At 41.9% G+C, this 18,008-nt stretch overlaps 4 protein-coding genes across 5 annotated transcripts in view; 2 read left to right on the top strand and 2 right to left on the bottom strand.

The window, feature by feature from the left end:
• Positions 1–6,014, bottom strand: part of cfap57 (cilia and flagella associated protein 57) — a 12,775-nt gene extending 6,761 nt beyond the window's left edge. For both annotated transcript variants that reach the window (XM_062556059.1, XM_062556067.1), the window contains exons 1-12: positions 5,947–6,014; positions 5,509–5,687; positions 4,953–5,266; positions 4,545–4,801; positions 4,195–4,366; positions 3,704–3,856; positions 2,914–3,053; positions 2,260–2,425; positions 1,932–2,045; positions 1,299–1,511; positions 400–573; positions 82–243 (exon numbers count right to left, since the gene is read on the bottom strand). In XM_062556059.1, the coding sequence (XP_062412043.1) occupies positions 82–243; positions 400–573; positions 1,299–1,511; positions 1,932–2,045; positions 2,260–2,425; positions 2,914–3,053; positions 3,704–3,856; positions 4,195–4,366; positions 4,545–4,801; positions 4,953–5,266; positions 5,509–5,665 (2,022 nt within the window). In that variant the 5' untranslated portion in view covers positions 5,666–5,687; positions 5,947–6,014. The remainder of the gene's footprint in view (positions 1–81; positions 244–399; positions 574–1,298; positions 1,512–1,931; positions 2,046–2,259; positions 2,426–2,913; positions 3,054–3,703; positions 3,857–4,194; positions 4,367–4,544; positions 4,802–4,952; positions 5,267–5,508; positions 5,688–5,946) is intronic.
• A 348-nt stretch (positions 6,015–6,362) lies between these two features.
• On the top strand, positions 6,363–9,999 carry ebna1bp2 (EBNA1 binding protein 2). Its single transcript, XM_062526828.1, has 9 exons — positions 6,363–6,541; positions 6,868–6,951; positions 7,089–7,261; positions 7,516–7,639; positions 7,955–8,044; positions 8,136–8,211; positions 8,333–8,423; positions 8,702–8,879; positions 9,459–9,999. Exons 1-9 carry the CDS (start codon positions 6,464–6,466, stop codon positions 9,504–9,506), a joined length of 942 nt encoding a protein of 313 aa, XP_062382812.1. The 5' UTR covers positions 6,363–6,463; the 3' UTR covers positions 9,507–9,999.
• Positions 10,000–10,292: 293 nt separating this feature from the next.
• LOC134070447 (uncharacterized) lies at positions 10,293–12,500 on the bottom strand. The gene is made up of 4 exons (XM_062526817.1): positions 11,815–12,500; positions 11,289–11,497; positions 10,945–11,086; positions 10,293–10,745 (listed from the first exon to the last, which is right to left on the bottom strand). The coding sequence occupies exons 1-4, from the start codon at positions 12,359–12,361 to the stop codon at positions 10,675–10,677; spliced, it is 969 nt and encodes a 322-aa protein (XP_062382801.1). The 5' UTR covers positions 12,362–12,500; the 3' UTR covers positions 10,293–10,674.
• Positions 12,501–16,986: 4,486 nt separating this feature from the next.
• LOC134099160 (low-density lipoprotein receptor-related protein 8-like) overlaps positions 16,987–18,008 on the top strand; it is a 50,611-nt gene continuing 49,589 nt past the window's right edge. The window contains exons 1-2 of the mRNA XM_062551955.1: positions 16,987–17,070; positions 17,611–17,730. Coding sequence (XP_062407939.1) covers positions 17,004–17,070; positions 17,611–17,730 — 187 coding nt within the window. The 5' untranslated portion in view covers positions 16,987–17,003. The remainder of the gene's footprint in view (positions 17,071–17,610; positions 17,731–18,008) is intronic.

Genomic DNA, 18,008 nt, shown 5'->3' with positions numbered 1-18,008 from the left:
GACATACTATTTGCCTACTGTTCAATGGTTTAAATGAGCAGTTAAAGAGCTGAGTGCTACAGTCCTGCTGCACACACCCACCTTCTCCTCCAGGTCAGACTTGGTGATGAGGATCTCCTCGGCGTAGGACACGTCTTTATCTCTCTTCAGGCCCCGGCCCTCTTTATCAATGATCTTCCATATGAACAGGCAGCCGTCCTCTGACACGGACAGCAGGTACTGGTCATCAAAAGTCACGGTCATCTAAGAAAAATGAATGAATGAAGGAATGAATGAATGAAGGAACAGATAAACAAACGAATGAATGAATGAATGAATGAATGAATGGACTGAGCCATTACGAGTGACATCCACGCAGATCACATTTCAGGAGGTCAGCGTTAGACTGTGATCCGTCACCTTGGTGATGGCGCACGAGTGTCCCTGGTACTCTGTCCACTCTTTCTGGACGGGGATGGGGCACTTGATGACCCTGATGGTGCCGGTGGAGGTGCCGGTGAAGATGGCGCGGCCGGTGCGGGTCATGGCGATGGCCGTGTATATCACCTCGTCTGCGCTCATCTCCCTCAGGACCTACAGAGAGACCGGGGACCGACACACACATCACACGCTGCATTCTGGACTGACCACCGACTGACTGGCATCGCCTGTAGCTACAAATCAGGTCTCAGTCCGAGCGCTTAAAGGTTGTGTATGGCACATTTATTGATATATCACTTTCCAGCATACTGGCTACTCAAACCCTAACCGCTAAACACCTAAAGGGAATGAATGGGCCCCTCCTGTTGATCTCTCTTAGTTTCAACATATAAAAAGGCTAGAACACAGGGTTGATTGATCAAGGACTGTACAGGATGACAGAGGTTACAGTCTGTCTTTTTATTAAGGGTTATGTCTTTGTATTGGAATAAAGCCATTCAACTTCAAAGAGTGCCATGGAACTTGTGTTTTTGCCTTATTTGTGCATGGGTCGGTGGTAGCTGCAATACCCAGAAAAGCTGTGGATTTGATTCCGGGCTTCCGCTATTGTGCCCTTGAGCAAGGCACTTAACCCTAAGTTTGCCTTTGGGCAAAATATAACAATAAGATTTGTCAGACAATATAACTGGCATATGTGAGACGATTTGGCTAAATTAATAAACGGAAATGTATTTGAATCCCAATCCACAGAAGAACTTATTCTAAATATCTGTTTCTGTTTGTCAGTAACCTCTATCTGAACCTATCTTTTACCTGCATGACATTTACATTCCACAAACTAGAACATCTGACAGACATTCGATGACAGCTACAGCTACCTGACAGTCTTGGATCTCTTTCAAGGTTCTGTCCGTGCCGACAGCGAAGATGTTCTTGCCGTCGGCTGAGACGGCCACGCTGTTGTAGCTGCAGCTCTTGAGCACGCTCTCCGACTCGCGCTTGCTGCTCAGAGTGTTCCACTCGTACACAGCTCCGTCCATGCCGCAGGACACCAGGCGACTGTCGTCCATGCTCCACACCACAGACCGCACCTGAGGGGTCAACCACGGGTCATCCCCACAACAGCCAGAACAGACGCAAATACACGAAATATCAAGCATGCTTCTAGCTATTTGTCAACAATTTAAGTTAACAATTACCGTTATTTCCCAACTATATACACTGATTTTGGAAAAATGAAAGCTATGAAGTTAATACATGGGGTAGATAATATGCTATTTGCTTCTTTCAACTTGAATAAAACACTGTCCTGCATCCGATACAAAATGCAGCTAATACACAGGAAATTATTGTATAAAGTCTTAAGTCTGCTTTGTGTATATGCATGCACACTGTGTGGTGAAAAGATGCAGAATTGAACGACGTTGTCCATGTTACATGGGAGTAAACATATGAAATGTCACACACAGCATGGATACGTGACGTAGTCCACTCTCAGGACGTTGGCTCACCTTCCCGTTGTGTCCTTTGAGATTGAGCAGATTCTCAAAGGTCGTGCTGGAGTAGATGTGAATGATGTTGCCGTTGACAGCGGCGAACATGTGGCCTCCGTGACTGAACGCACACTGGGAACAATTAACCAGTCAGTCATCGATTAGAAACAGCCACGCGGTCATATGCCACAGCAATTAAGACATACAGTATGACATCCATTCAAATTCTAAGCACAACAGCACAACGGACCCAGATGCGGAGCTATGCTATGGACGTCATCTAAATTACATGCATTTAGATGACGTCCAAGCATCGCTCCGCACCTGGGTCCGTCTCAACACTGACCTCTCTGCAGCCACGCACGGTCAGCTCCTTGAAGGGCCGGATGTCGTCTATGAGCAGGTTCAGCAAGCGCAGTTTGTCGGTAAAGCCGACCAGTATGTAGAGGCCAGAGGGGTGCAGCGCCACGCTGTGGGACTCTTCCTGGAACTCCTTACGCAGCTCTAGAACACTACACACACACACACACACACACACACACACACACACACACACACACACACACACACATTTGAATTCTATATTTGAATCCACCAATCACATTCACATTCGGAGGTCAAATACGCCTTTGACACTCATGGGTACAGACACCACACCACACAGCAAGACTGCCTATTACAGTTGATACAGAGCATCATTTTGCCAGCTGTTTGCATTTTGTTCTGGATAAACCTGCCAATTGTAGCCCACTAACAGTTAGTTGGTGAACATGCCCCAGGCTGCCACATATCAACACTGCCAACCTAGATGCATAGCCTTGGTCACTGACCTTTGGAAGAATGGGTTGATATTCAGTCATTTTATCATAAAAGGCTATGTCCATATACAGATCATAGATACACCACCTATTTTTCTCTCTCTCACTCACTCACACACACACACACACACACACACACACGCACACACACACAATAGTTTGAGGGCTGCTCTGAAACGTACTTGGTCTCATAGTTCCAGATGCGCACGGAATGGTCCAGCGAGCAGGTGGCGATAAGGGGCTTGCGGATGCAGATGGACATGCCGGTGATGGCTTTGGAGTGGAAGGAGTGTGACAGGAACTCAAAGTGGGCTTGCTCCCCCTAAAACAATGAATGAGCAGCACAGGAACACAAACCAATGAAGCTCCATATCCGATTGCAGTTTACACCTTGGCAAAATAGCACATCATAATGACTTATGAAGGGGCAAAATCGTTCTGAATTTTAAATGGATATCATCAGACTACAGACATGAATTATTCTCATCATGCTGTATGCTGCATTCTTCTTAGTATCAGAGACTACATATATAAAATCTACCCAAGTACAGGTAAAAACTTTAAATCTAAGGTGCGTTCAAATTCACAGACATAGGCAAATGTTCGCCAATGTTGGCAAACAGATATATATTTGCCTTGAGTTCTCCACGACGTTTGCAAATGCTCAAGAACAGTTTGAGGAGGCAGTTCACTGTGAACATAGAGAGGAGCTGTACAATGGGTCTCCGTTGAAATGGAATGTTTACACGAAAAAATGTTCACTACAAATGTTTGCCACTTTTCAAGGACAAGGAATTTAAACACACCTCTTATCTCTGTGAAACAGCTTTGTTGGAGGAGAGCTTGTGCTCAGAGCTATTGTTTACGCTTATTACACATCAACTTCTGCACTCAGGCAAAGAAAACTGAAAACCGTCTGTGAACAGAAGTCAGCAACCTGGCGAGACAAAGTTGTTGAAGTGTGGACTGTACCTTGCTGATCTCGGCCGAGGCCAGGGTGATGCTGTAGAGCTGACCGTGGTCAGTGCAGGCACACAGGCCCTCCTCGGACGGGCTGATGCACAGGCCGGTGATCTCCTGCTGCTGGGCTTGTCTCGGCTCATTGCTGTACGGGTCTGGAGGAATCTGGAACAGAGGCCGTCAGGGAATTACATGTATGCTGCGCAGACAGTGTGTGATTTTAACTCTGCATCAGGTGGAATCGACAACATTTTGAACAAGTGAAATTCCTATCTGATTTAACATGTAGTTTGAGTATGTTGATGCTTTTACAGTATCTGATACATTAACTGAGCAATTCAAAGCATAGCTTACGAAAGACCTTTATTCTCAGATGTTGTCCTTCATTTCCATAAGCTTACAAAACGCTTTGCCTTCTCTGCATATTTCACTGATCTTATGAGAAACCCGAGGCCAGCAGGAGCGGCGGCTGCTGAGCCTGATGCTGTGGTGGTCATTTTTACCCATATCTCTCTGGTCTTGCGATAGTTGTCCTTGTCGTCCGTCTTCTCAAACAGACACACGGTGCCAGGCCCGGCGGAACAGACGAAGCCCTTGGAGTAGGCGGTGATGGCGGTGACCCGGGGCAGGCTGGGGGGGAGCTCCGACTCCTCGTCTGAGATGCTCTTCTCTCGTCTTGATAGAAAGAGTCGAGACTAATATTACACATACTATCGTACTACCATACAAACATATCATATAACACATTCAAGTCCCTGTGCCTTACCAACATGCAGTAGTGATCCGTGTGAGTAAACCTCTCAATAATTGTTTGCAGGAGAATAACTTATGGCCAAACTCAACTGGAACTGACCTGTCCACCTCTTGTGAGGTCTTAGAGCCGACTTTCATTTCCCAGCGCATGTCACCGGACTCAAACACCAGCAACCGGCCTGTGTCAGTGCCAGCAATCACACGCTCCTCCGACATCCAGGCGTGTGACAGGAAATTTTGGGAATCGAGCTTTGGGAAGTTGCACTGTTTCAGGGTGCCCTCGGAGTAGCGGTACAGCTTGAACATGCCATTGCCAGTCACACAGATATGTGTGTTGTCATGGGGACTGAAGCTGACCTAAACAACAGGGACAATTTATCATCTGCACTAACCACACAAACAATCACTTAGTATGTGTGTGCATGCGTGCGTGCGTACGTGTGTGCATGCATCCATGCATGTGTGTGTGGGTGTCTGTGCATATTTGTGGGCATAGCTGAGTACTTGCCTGGTAGATATTGTTGTTAAGAGTGCTTGTCTTGACCGTGGCTAAGACTTTCTGCTTCTCCCACATCCAGTAAAAGAGGGTCCAGTCAGGTCCACCAGACTGGCCGATGAGAAACTTAGAATCTGGGGAGAAAGCCATGCAAACAAACTCCTGGACAGGCAACTCACCTCCGGTCAGCACCTTCCTCCTTCGACTCTGCTCATGGTGCAAGTCATACACAGTAATGGCTCCCTTTTCGACTCGTTCGGACACTGCCAGATAGCGATGGTTCGTGCTCATGGCCATGGCAAACATGCCTTGGCTTTTCTCTGACCCTGTGGGCACATTGAGAACTGCTGTTACAAACATATAGATCCAAGAGGACATTTAGACAAAGTGTATTTGTGCATTACGTAAGCTGTTCAGTTTGCATAGTATCTACCATAATTTAATAACATGAATATGAATACCTAATTAAGATCATATTTCCCTTCTTTGCTTTCTATTTACTTGATCTATTTGTGCTATTCAACCTGCAGTAGTCTGGACTGGAATATAGGCCTACAATAAACTTTACCTGGGATGAACCTCTGCCATCTGTGGTCAATGTTGTAGCGCACCAAGTTATTTCCACAGGGAAATATTACCGTTTGCTCATCAAAGTAGCAGATGTTATTTGTCACCCCTGTTCGCAGGCCAAATGAGTAATGTGAATGAGCTACAACCGCAGCCATTCTTTAGTCGTTCCGTATGAACCTGAAATGTCAAAATACAATCCAGTTCATATAAATGACATAGATATACTCTCCAATACAATCATATTTTATTACGATGTTACAGATTTGCACTGAAGGCTGGTTATGTAGAACTAGCACCTAGTTAACGTTAGCCAACAACATGTGCAAGGAAAGCTACAAGTGACACACGTTAAAACAAATAGTAAACATGCAATTTTCTAACATATAACTTAATATACAAACGACAAACGTTAGAAGAAAGAAATAAGTCAACTTACAAATGTACAGTTTGTAGCAAAGACGTTCGGGCTAGTAATGGTAAATAGCTACAATATACCCATTTAACCTGTTGTCAAAGTAACATCAAACTGACGCGCTGCTATGACAACGCAGGGAATCACATGTGTTTATATTTTCTACCACTAGAGGGTGACACATTTCCACCATTCGCCGATAGGCTCGATCTGGTCGCTACAAAATAAATGATAAATCGATGATAAATACATGTATATATATTGTTATGAAAATACAAACTTTCACTTTAGCAGGATCACTGAAATGTTTGATAAGATACATTAATTGTAGTGGAAATATGGATTTTTTTTACGAGGTTTTATTTTTCGTAGGCCGTAGGGTCAGAGAACTCTTTGGTAGGATCTGGTATAATGAGTACACGGAACTACCCGGTACAGTATGCGCGGTGCACCAACTTCAGCCTCACATGTGACTGAGGCAGCTACACTGTAGAGAGGTAAATAAGTAGTGGCACCTAACCTTTGTTGTACAAAATCGGTTATGATGGACACTACGGATGTAGATACTCAGTTGGGCTTTGAATCCGAAGAGGATGACAGTGACATGTCCGATGAAGAGGTGAGGTGTTTCTATCTAGGCAACGTTAACGTTAGCTACATGTAGGTTAGCTAGCTAACGCTGAAGTGGCATGTGTGATTATCATGGATGTGAGATTGTGTTGTTTGTGTATGTACAAGACAAAGAAAAAAGATTTGGAAATGTGTTTTTTTGTTTACTGTTAGAATTATTCTTTAAGATGAATAAATGACTCCATGCATGTTTACTGGCCATTCTGCTCTTAGCATCAAATATTCTAACAGAGTTAATGACTAGCTGCTAGTGTGGAAACTTTGAATCGTGTGAATAGTTTTATAGTCTAACAGTATCTTTCATTCTGTCTGAAGTTACAAGAGGCTTTCGCTAAAGGATTGCTGAAACCTGGTCTAAACGTTCCTGTAGAAGAAGCGAAGAAATTTACCAACAATGTGGTAAGGAACATTATGGTTTCACAAACTCCACGTCTTACTATGTATCATTCACAACAATGGAAGGCCTAGATTTGTCAAAGAAACCACGATGTGAGTTGTATGACACGTTAAGTCTCTTGACTCCCTCTTCTTTGCAGGAGGGTATGAAGCAGTGTCTGTCTGACTTCCGTAAGAGTCTTCAATGGGCCGAAAGACTAGATCTGACCAATATGCCAGTTGCTGACATAGTTGCCCAAGCTGAAGGCAGGCAGTTGGCTGCTGAGAGTGGAGCAATAAATGCTGAAGATGATTTCCAGAGGGAAATGTTTTTGTGAGTATGAGATTCTGGGAAGCCAGCTGCATCATGACACCAGCTCCCTTTGTCTTCCTGCAATGAAACAAAATAGATATTTATTTGATTTATGGTCTGATGTGTCCTTTGTAAACTAATTAACTGGAGGTGTCTAATATATACACACACACACACACACACACACACACACACACACACACACACACACACACACACACACACACACGTCTTTCACAGCAAAAATCAGTTGCTTTGTTCAATTTCTCTCACAGCTATCGTCAAGCCCAGGCAACAGTTTTAGAAGCCTTGCCAAAACTACGGAAGCTGAATATACCAACCAAACGTCCAGAGGACTACTTCGCAGAGATGTCCAAAACAGATCAACAAATGCAGAAGGTTTGTCTTCGTGTTGTGTTTACCTACCAGTGAACACAAATCGACTTGTCTGTCTTAAATTCTTGCTTTCCTGTACTACTGCAATTACGTTTGCCATCACTTAGTTTTTGTGCAAGTACATTGCTGTACATTGCAAATGTGTCACTGTATGACACATTTGATACTGCATACATGGTGGGTGCTATATACATACAAACATAACATACTCACGGTGGGTTCACATTGGCCTATAGTAATCTATAATTTGACAAGTATCTACTGCTGCACATTTGTCCTGGATTAACTACAAGACATATCTGTTATTGTTTGCTACAGATCAGGAAAAAGCTGCTCATCAAGCAGTCGCAAATGGAAAAATCTGAGAAAGCCAAGAAACTGAGAGAGTTGAGAAAGTATGGTAAAAAGGTGAGTCCTGCTTTTATCAGGTGTGACCAAACACTTAGACATGGTCTATGTCTCTTGTACCTTTATGCTGATTTTGGTGTTTTTGCACTAGGTTCAAGTTGAAGTTCTTCAGAAGAGACAGAAAGAGAAGAAGGCCATGATGTCTGCTGTAAAGAAATATCAAAAAGGTACAGTAGTCTGGGACTCCGGCTAGTTTTGCGATGGTTGACATTCTTATTACCCACAACCTTGTCAATTACTCTTAACTATATAATGGATGCCTGTTGAACTACATTGCATTTCTAACAGGTATGACGGACAAACTGGATTTCTTGGAAGGAGATCAAGACAAGAATCAGAAAGGTGCAGGACCACCTAAAGCACAGACGAATAAGAAAGGGTAAGAGCACTCATCAGAGGTCCATGATGAAAAGGCCCTGAAATTATCACCAAATCCTTTGTAGCGTTAAGTAGTGGAATACCATTTTTCCCACGGAAACTGTTAGTCATAGCAAGGTCATAAACGTTTTTTTTCTTTTTTCTTTTAAGTTTATCCTTCTCTTAACATGAAGGGCAATACAGCACCAACAAGCTACATAGGCTCACTAGGTGATCTGTACTTTGCCGTTTGACGTGTGTTAGAATGGATAAATGATTAAATTCTCTGTACATGCGTAGAGCCAATGCAAAGAGGAAGTTCAAGGACCGCAAGTTTGGTTTTGGAGGCAAGAAAAAGGGCACCAAATGGAACACCAAAGAAAGTCACAACGACATGTCTGGATTCCGTGCCAAGATGGCGCATGGGAAGGGCGGAAAAGGTGGAAAGTCATTCGGAAAAGGTGGAAAGAAGGGCAATGTAAGTACATTTTGGGTGGATCGGCTGTCCTATCGTTAGTAGTCATCATTCATTTGCTTTATTATATGTCCCTTAACAATGCTAGTAGAACACTACATTAACTAGAATGGGATTTCCCAACATTCTGTGGTCAAATTTGTCAATGTAAGGTACCACTACCACAGAAACATGTAGTTACTGCTGGCAATGGTTATGTCTTTCATATCATTCTGCAAGTAGTCTGGTCACATCCTATGGTCACATCTTGCAATGCAACTTAATTCAAAAGTACAAGCGTAGGTTGATCAGCGGTGTTCTAAAGAATGTTTGATTGATTGTTGAAGTTCAGCATGTGTTGCGAACTATTTGTTTCTCAGCAAAAGCCATGATGAAACAGTTAACATATGACATATCATGTGAATTTTTTTTTTGTTTTTGGCAAGTAGCCGTATGATAAGGGGGATAATGTATGGAATCAGGAAAATAACCTCCGCTAGTTTGCCGGGGTCCGGTTCGCCCTGTCGGGACTTATTTTCCCAATGTTCTATACATGATCCCTTACAAAGTCCTGTACTCATCTGTCTTTCTTGGTTTTCTTAGAAGCGGCCAGGCAAGGACACCAGGAGAAAAATGAAAAACAAAAAATGAGGCCTCATAGTCTTCATCAGAAGATGTGGAAGAGACGTGGATTTGCCTATTGCGTCCTCTAACACGTGGAGATGGACCTAAGCATGGGCAATTGTGCGGAATTCCAACGGATGCGTTTTCTGCCACTGACTCAGTTATCTAATCTCGGGTTCACTCAGGGTGGTGAACTCCTGCCCATTTTATTTTTTGTCTTCTTTCAAGTGTGACACCCCATTGTAAATGGAAAGTATTTTTTGTGAAGGCATGTTCTTTATATTTGTATGAAAAGAAGAGTGCAGGAAATCTTTGACAATTACATCAAGGATATGGACTTCCACATGTTTCATTTTGTGGCAGGCCTGCCAATGAAGAGAAATTGTGGCATATGAAATAAGCACCCTCTCTTAGGCTGTATCAGTATCTTAAATGTTCAATAATCAGTGATGCCTTGAAAGGTTTTAGTAACTTGTGTACATTTCTGGGTAAATACGAATAGATATACCTACTGACTTGACATGTTAATCGTCATTCTTAAACTGGTTTTGTTGCACTACATTCATTCACACCATACTGTGCTGGTTGGTGCGACATTCACTCCTTCACTTGATTCTGTTTAGACAAGGCTTATTTAGTTATGGTTCTTCAATACACTGCAATAATTGTCTTATCCACCCAATGACACTGGTTTCATGGTGTGCCATTGACAACATTTAGCTGTGGAAGTGTAGTGACTTACAGTAAGTGAAAAGATAGTGGTTTGGGTAACAACATTTCAAGACCACAATGTTTAAAAATGAGAAGTTGTTTCAGTTTAACAGTGCTTTAATCTTAAATTCAGTAATAACACATTTTGTATTGCATCATACATTTGAGAACGTCAGATGTGAACAGAAAAAATGAAACCATGCCCCTTTCAGCATGCATGTCTAGTGTTTTAGAATAATCGTTCTTATCTTTTCTGTTAGTGATTTCAAATGCCTCTTGGCTACAAGTTTTCAAAGATATTTTAATTTAGAATTCTCTCTTAAGGAAAACATGTGCCAACATGTGATTCAAATTCATTCATTCAATAATTTTCAGATTGCAAAGTTTTCAAGTTTCGATTTAAAATTGATAAAAGTGATTTAACTGATTCAAGTTAAGTACTGTAATGTAGAGCTCATGCTGTCAGGACATCTCAAATCCCTCCTCATGCAGTGTCCTGGGAAGAATCATCCACTGATACGATGTCCAAGCCCTGGCTGTCCTGCAGTTTCTCAACTGCACAAACAAATCACTTTCTGTTTTGTATACATTCAAAATGTGTGCATACACATGTGCGGTACAGACGACAACAAAACAATTTACAGCGGCCTTGAAGAACAGCTTCTGAGTGGATTTTGCCTCCAACGTACTCTGGTTTAGCCTTATAACAGAGAAACTCACATTCAAGATCTAGGTAAGACACCTGACCACCCACCTGAATCAAGGTGGGGCCTTGACAACCTCCCTCCTCCAGACTCCCTGTGTTGTGGGAAATGCAGATGGTGTCTCATGGGAACCTCCTCCAGCAACCCCGGACACGGCATCGGGTATGGAGTGAATACAGGCATGCAACCATCCTAAAGATGAAACACAACGAGTCAAATAGAGTCAACTACAATCAAGTAGAGGACCTTTGCTAAAGACATGAATCACAGGTATGTACTGTTGGAATTGAATCAAACACGCACACACACAATACATTAAAATGAAATCAAGAATTAGCAAGTTAAATGCTTCTTAGATAATCACATACTTACAAATGACTAACTGAAAACTTGCCTGAGGTGAGATGGGATCTGCATAAGCCAAGCCAGACTGAGGTTGGCGAAAGGTGAATGGGTCCTTGAATGACACATGTGGCTGAAGGTTGACTAAAATGGCAGGACATGCGTATCCGTTTGGGTAAGAATATACATGTAGGGGTACGGTCATCCTTTCGCCCATGTAGACATTATTTTGGACCCTCTCTGCCACCGTTTCACCGCAGTCTAGAAGAGGAAAGGTGCACATGAAAAGGGGGTTTTCAATTTCAACATAGTCGGTGAGGGTATTTAATTCCCCAATGAAATGAACGACATAATTATATGCAAACTCAAATTTGGTAACTTTATGTAGCCTCTTCAGTCCACGGCGGGAATGTTAGTTTTTTATTTGCTAGTATTTGCAACATGCAGTCATGCAACTGCAAGGGTTGCAACAGTAACGTTGATCAAAACCAATCGCTCTGATGGCGCACATCTGGATTAACAAAGTATGCAGAGGCTAACCTTATTAGTTCCTGGCTAGAATGCTAATCACCACTTACTTCTATTCATTGTGAGGACATCCCGCGCTCCATAAACTGGACCAGGAGGTCGGCCTTCCCTCACTCCAACATCAATTGCACCACCAGTAGTCTGCCTGGTAAAATGGTCCTTTGAAGCATGAGGAGCTACCTCCAACTCCACGAACGTTTTCCTGTCATCAGGATCTCCTGCTGGCATGCGAGTGGCACCGTCTGACCTGCGGCTGGCGTTCGAAGCCTCCTGTAACGTTTCATGGATCATTTTGTCTCTATCCAGCACATCGCCATTAACTGTAGCAGTGTTAGCTTGATTGGCTACAACCGCCAAATTTTCCTTGATCACAATCTCATCTCTTTGACTTTTCTTGAGTCGTCGCTGTGTTGCCATTATCTTCGTCCTCTCGGTTATAAGGGAGCATTTCCAGCACTTGCATGAGAAAAACTGGCATTTACCTGAATGTCCTTTCAGCGGCACCACGAACCCATGATTTCTGCACCTTGCACACTTTGGGTTGCGCGGCACTTTCTGAGCACTGCTAGCATTTGCCATTGAAACATATGCCACCATTAATGCAGATTATTTTGGTGTGTAGCAGTGTTTTAAAATGATAATAAAGTCACTGTTACAATTGTTCTTTTTGAAATCAGCAACAGTTCAAACTGTGAAAATTAAACAATGAGATGTCCAGATGTTTCTCCAAGCACAAGGTACCCTCCTAAAAATGGCATACTGTATGTGAGTGGAATGGATGGTGAGCAGGGTGTGTAAGTCCACACGTGACATGAAACTTTGTATCATTTTTGTCTGTGTGAATAGCTCTGGACATCATTCCCACAGTCACAATATATTGATATTTGAACAAGTTTGGACATGTCAAACTCAGAGTGGTTCTGTCACTGATAGCTGACATATTTACCCAGTTTCCAAAAATATGTGAAATTAAAATAAAATTGAGAATAGTGCAAAGACAACATACTTAATGTTGAAACAAAACAAGGAAACCATTGCTTTATTGGGAAATATATGTTCATTCTGAATTTGAAGCCAGCCACATGTTTCAAAGAAGCTGAGGCATGTTCATCACCATGTTGCACCTATTCTTAAACAGTCTCAAAACCTAAGTAGACCAGCTGTTGACATTTTGAGAGTGATGTCCTATTCCTGCCCAATATAGAATTTCAGCTGCTCAGTTCAGGTCTTCTTTGTGGTGTTGTGTTGTTTTGTTTTTGTTTCATCAAGTCTGGACAGCTGGCAGGCCATTGGGTCATCAGTTGAACTATCCTGTGGTACCACACTTTGTGCATTGTCTTCCTGAAATATTTCTTGAAAAACACATGGTCTGAATGGCAGAATATGTTCCAAAATCTGTATCATTGAGCATTTCCAGTTGTGCAAGCTGTCAATACCAGACACTTGTACCCTGATATCATGGATGCGGCATGGCTTCATGAACTGTGTGTGGACTGAACTGATTTGGATGGTCCCTCTTCTTTACCTTGGCGAATGTGGAGTCCATTATTCCCTAAAATGATGTCAAATGTTGTGTTGGTCTGACCACAGGACAGTTTTCCACTTCGCCTTGGTCAGACAGCGGTGTTTCTAGATCATGAAAATGGTTTCTTCTCTGCACAGTGGAGTTTTGGCCATTTGTGGATAGATCTGTTCCATGATCTATAGAGACTTGATGCTTTTATTAATTTCAAAATGAGTAAACAGAGGTGGAAACAGTGACGCCAAGAAAATGTATTCTGAGAAGAAAAAAAAACTGTAAATATAAATGTCCTCCTCCAAAATCAATATGCAGAACTATGTTACAGGAATTCGGAGATCTTCCTCTACAGACTGTCACCGGTGCATTCTATCTATATTGTGTACTTTTTATAAATCAAATAAAAAATATAGGGGGATCGTACAGAAACAGTGAAGATCACCTGAAGTCTAACATATTGATTTTATTGACGCTTTTGATGGTCCTGGCTGCAGTTCCATGTTGCACTCCAGAAACAGGTCTCCCGCTCAGCCTCCTCCTTCCTGTTTCCAGCCTCTGGCCTCAACGCTGTCTCTGTCTCTTCCTTTTATTTCGTCCCTCTGAAGCTAAACAAATCGTGGGAGCATTTCATTAAAATGAACTGCTGAACCATTTTGATGTTTTGAATGTGAGCTGACTTTTTATAAAGCCCACTCATTGCTCAAGTCGGGTTTAGATGATGCAAGGCTTGTTCTTACACCCAATGTGAGCAGATGTATTCTACTCATCTAGAGTCGAGTCCACTTTAGGAGACTGTTGAGCACAGCTTTCACATCACCTTCTCATTCATTTCTCTCTGATACTTCCAACTCTGTCCAAGAATGTGATCATCCAGGACATCCTCAGGGGTCTCGGGGGCATAGTGAATTCTTCATCATAAACTTTGTTTTCCAGTTTTGCCATGCTCGACCTGCTTCAGCTCGTTTATTAGGGACCTTTGTACTTCCATTTGGTCTTCTTTTTGTTCTTTTCTTTTTTAGTTTCATGCATGTCCTCATCAGTGTTAACTCTCAATGCCTGCAGTTAATTCAGAGCAGAGAGGACATGTTCAGGAATCTCCATGTGCATAGTGAACCCGTCTTTGTAAGCCTTGCTGTCCGGACCAGTTTTGCCGTGCTTGACCTGCTTCAGCTCCTTTATTAGGAGCTTTGTGGTTTCTTTTTGGTCTTTTTTTTGTTTTTCTTTTTAGTCTCATCCACATTCTCATCAATGTTAGCTCCCAAAGCCTCCAATTCTCTTTTTAGTTCCACCAGTCCATATTTTATGATGCGTCTCTTTTGTTTTGCCTTCATGATGCCAGGTGCTGAATATGTTGTGCCTATATTTGACTGGACATGTAGACCAAGATGAGCTAAAAATCTGTACTCTATTTCTGGTTGGTATAGCTGTACATGACTCAACTTTTTTTGGAAACGGGGTTATATGTCTTTCCATTTAAAAAAATCCACGTGATCAGTAAGTAAACTGGCAACTCATAAAAACTTTTCCTTATTTTCTTTTGAAGACTTTTGCCATAACTAGTGCAGCATTTTGCAGTAAATGTAGCCTATGCATTTAGCCATTATTGTTGTTCACAATAGAATGATTGAATTGAACCAAATTCCTGATGTATGTACTGTATCCCTGCACATGGTATAATTTCCATGAATTGATTTTTGTTTCAGTATTTGAACACATTGCCAGGAAGAAAATTCATTCTATTTTTTTCAGGTTACATGCTGACAGACTGATTAATGCAGGATAACACTACATGTTTGCTCTCATGTCTAATGTATTAAACGTGTTATTAACCAGTCAGACACATTTGTGTTTTATATCCATTTTAATTGTGAAAATGCATCTATATGGTTTTGGAGCTTGTAGAAGTTAAATGTTAGAAGTATAGGGTTGGTGAGTTGGACCCATATCAATCAGGGAGAGGGTTTGGAAGTGTGGTGGACAGTGCAAGAGGGGTCTGGTTGTGAGGATGCTGCTGATGTTCAGACGGGCCCTATTGTCAATAATCAAGTGAGCAGTTACAGTACAACAAAGGGGTTGAGGAGACAGATTTCTTTGTCTTTCTATGAATTCATAAAACATAGTTTGGCTGTACGATAGCTCTAGTCTACAAAATGACACTTTTCAGTTGAGGTCAGTTGAGACTATTACATTGGACTGAACAGTGGCTTCGAAGCACTGTTGTAAGGGACAACAGTACAGCAGCACTCCCGGAAACTTAATTTCTTGACGCCTCTGTGCACCTATTGCCATGTTGCTGTTATCTGGAGCAAGATTGTGACCCTTTTCATAATGCCTCACCTCAGAAGAACTCGAATGGATTGAATATGCTCTTAGAGAATCATATCAACACAGTCTCAATTCCCATGAAAAAACAATAATCATGCTTGATCTCATCTGCCATCTGATAGTGGTAATTTATTGCAGTTATTCATGTTACATTTTATTCCCTTGACTGAGTGGCTGTCTTTGGAGTTTTTGTGAAGAAAATGGCCTTCGAAAACACCCCCTTGACCTTTAAAAACAGACTCATGCTGGGACAATAGGAAATACTGGTCATAAAATGCATATAATAACCTTTGTAGAATAATATCCCAGCAGAATTATCCAATATATTTGCTTTTGGAGATGCAATTTTGTTGTCATTCATCGCCAAGTGCATGACTGTATTTAGAGAGACTAACATGTTTGTGATGTGCAATAAGTAAACATAATGGGCTGAAATGAGGTAGACGCTGGTGCTGCTTTTTTGTTTTCAGTGCTGCTAATGCAATGTTGGAACGTCCTGTGCATGTGTAATAAGTTCTGTCTGAATTGCTCTGCTGTGGCTGGCTGTGAGAGAACCCATCAGGGTGTGGGAGAGCTGGGTTCCGCTTCAGCTTTCCTCTATTAAAATGACTGATTATTCTGTCAGCTGTGGTTGTGGCCTGGATCTGAGTGACAACATTGCTCCTTGTCCCACATCATGACATGTGACGTGTCCTAGTGTTCTCTGCATGCAATGCAACAATTTTAACTTTGACGTCTCTCTATCTATCAAGTATGCACACACACACACACACACACACACACACACACACACACACACACACACACCCACACTATCTCTCTCTCTCTCTCTCCCTCTGGTAAAAGATAGGCATAAGAAAGTTTATACTGCTTAGGATGTTTTCTTTTCTATTTTATTATTCCATTATTTTCCTCTACATTATGAAATTATGCCTATTCCCCTCTGTTTTAAAAACTTACATAATTTTGTTAGCTGTCTGTTAATACATGCCCACAAATAGAATCGTATAGAGTCTTGTCAAAAAGCCTTGTCTAGACGCTCAAGTTCCAGACAATTCATTCTTTACGCTCAGCATCTTGGCAAGTGTCACAGATAGTAGGCTACAATGTTTGAATTTGCATTGGTAGCCTAAATGTCTGAGAAGAGCCTATCTTTGTCCACGAATTGCAAAACGAATTGCAAAACTGAAATGTAACAGAACTCACTGCCTACAATCATCAGCAAGATCAGTCCCATGCCTTACGTTACGCTAAACCCCGCCCTCAAAATGATGTCGCCAATGGTTCAAATTGCCAGTGAATCTGTTAGGGATTCAGTGAAGTACCACCGTCGCATCATTGTAGAGGGAAGCATCCGGACCTGCTTTGTCTGTGAATGAACGCCGTAGTCTAGAGATGTGGACTGAAATCGGAAAACTACTATTTTTCCATTTGTTAGTCATGGAGCTTCACTCAACAAAAGGTAGGTCCTGTTTTCGCAATTCCAAAAAAAAGACAGGAATTAGAAACGCAGTCTGCTAATGTATTTGTCGTGTGCCTCATAGCCTAGCCTTTAATTACTACTATTGATGCCAGCGTTGTTTGTGTGCAGAATCAGTTTGCTTGTATTTCGGTTTCTGTGAAAATACATTTTGCGGGAAATTAAATACAAATTGATGATTAAATTTGCCCCCAACAAATCTTGAGGTCTTGTAGAAAATTGTTGAATAGCCCAAGAGCGATATGGCCATTCGTGATTAAAATGGCATAATGCATGAGGACAGTTGAGTTATTGTCATAAGACCGTCCAGCCAATTGATACAATTGATTCTAGCTCAGTGTGCCCAACTAATAGCTTGATTTGATCAGACGTGAACCTTTTAGAACCGAATATAATTATGAATCGATTATCAGTTGTATTGGTCAAATAGTGTGTTGTAGAGCCATGAGTGCGTTCAGTTATATGCTGTAAGCCTTTTATTTTCCTGAAGGCCAGGCACTAATTTTTATGTATCAAACCCAGGAACCGAGGAGGAGTGTGAGGACGGACAGTTTCAGTGCAATAATAAGAGGTGTATACCAACTATATGGAGGTGCGACGATGATGATGACTGCTCGGATAACAGTGACGAGGAGAACTGTCGTAAGTAATTAATGCAATTGATTAAATACACTGGTTAGATACTTTACTGTAGCCTAAGCGATTGAGACAAACAAATCTGCATTGTATGGCATGCCTGTCTTATTGTGTGGCAAAATCTCACATTTCATCCTCTACTTAAAAAAAGAAAAGAAAAAAAGGTGTAGGTTGTATGTTCGTATCCAAAGGACAATCTTATAGCACTTTGGTGGTGTTTGTTTAACGTAAGTAGCCTATAATGTGAACCCCAATAAAGAGGCAGTGACAGACATATTAAGATG

Source organism: Sardina pilchardus, chromosome 2, assembly GCF_963854185.1.
Source record: "Sardina pilchardus chromosome 2, fSarPil1.1, whole genome shotgun sequence".
NCBI lineage: Eukaryota > Metazoa > Chordata > Actinopteri > Clupeiformes > Clupeidae > Sardina > Sardina pilchardus.
The sequence above is the reverse complement of the archived record's forward strand: the minus strand, read 5'-3'. Positions and strand labels throughout refer to the sequence as shown.

Coding starts and splice junctions, on each gene's coding strand:
- ebna1bp2 (XM_062526828.1), top strand. CDS start 6,464: ATGATGGACACTACGGATGTAGATACTCAGTTGGGCTTTGAATCCGAA. Junction 7,640..7,954: donor CAGATCAACAAATGCAGAAG/GTTTGTCTTCGT, acceptor TGTTTGCTACAG/ATCAGGAAAAAGCTGCTCAT. Junction 8,880..9,458: donor AAGGTGGAAAGAAGGGCAAT/GTAAGTACATTT, acceptor TGGTTTTCTTAG/AAGCGGCCAGGCAAGGACAC.
- LOC134070447 (XM_062526817.1), bottom strand. CDS start 12,361: ATGGTGGCATATGTTTCAATGGCAAATGCTAGCAGTGCTCAGAAAGTG. Junction 11,087..11,288: donor CAGATCCCATCTCACCTCAG/GCAAGTTTTCAG, acceptor TTTCATCTTTAG/GATGGTTGCATGCCTGTATT. Junction 10,746..10,944: donor AAGGCCCCACCTTGATTCAG/GTGGGTGGTCAG, acceptor TTGTTTGTGCAG/TTGAGAAACTGCAGGACAGC.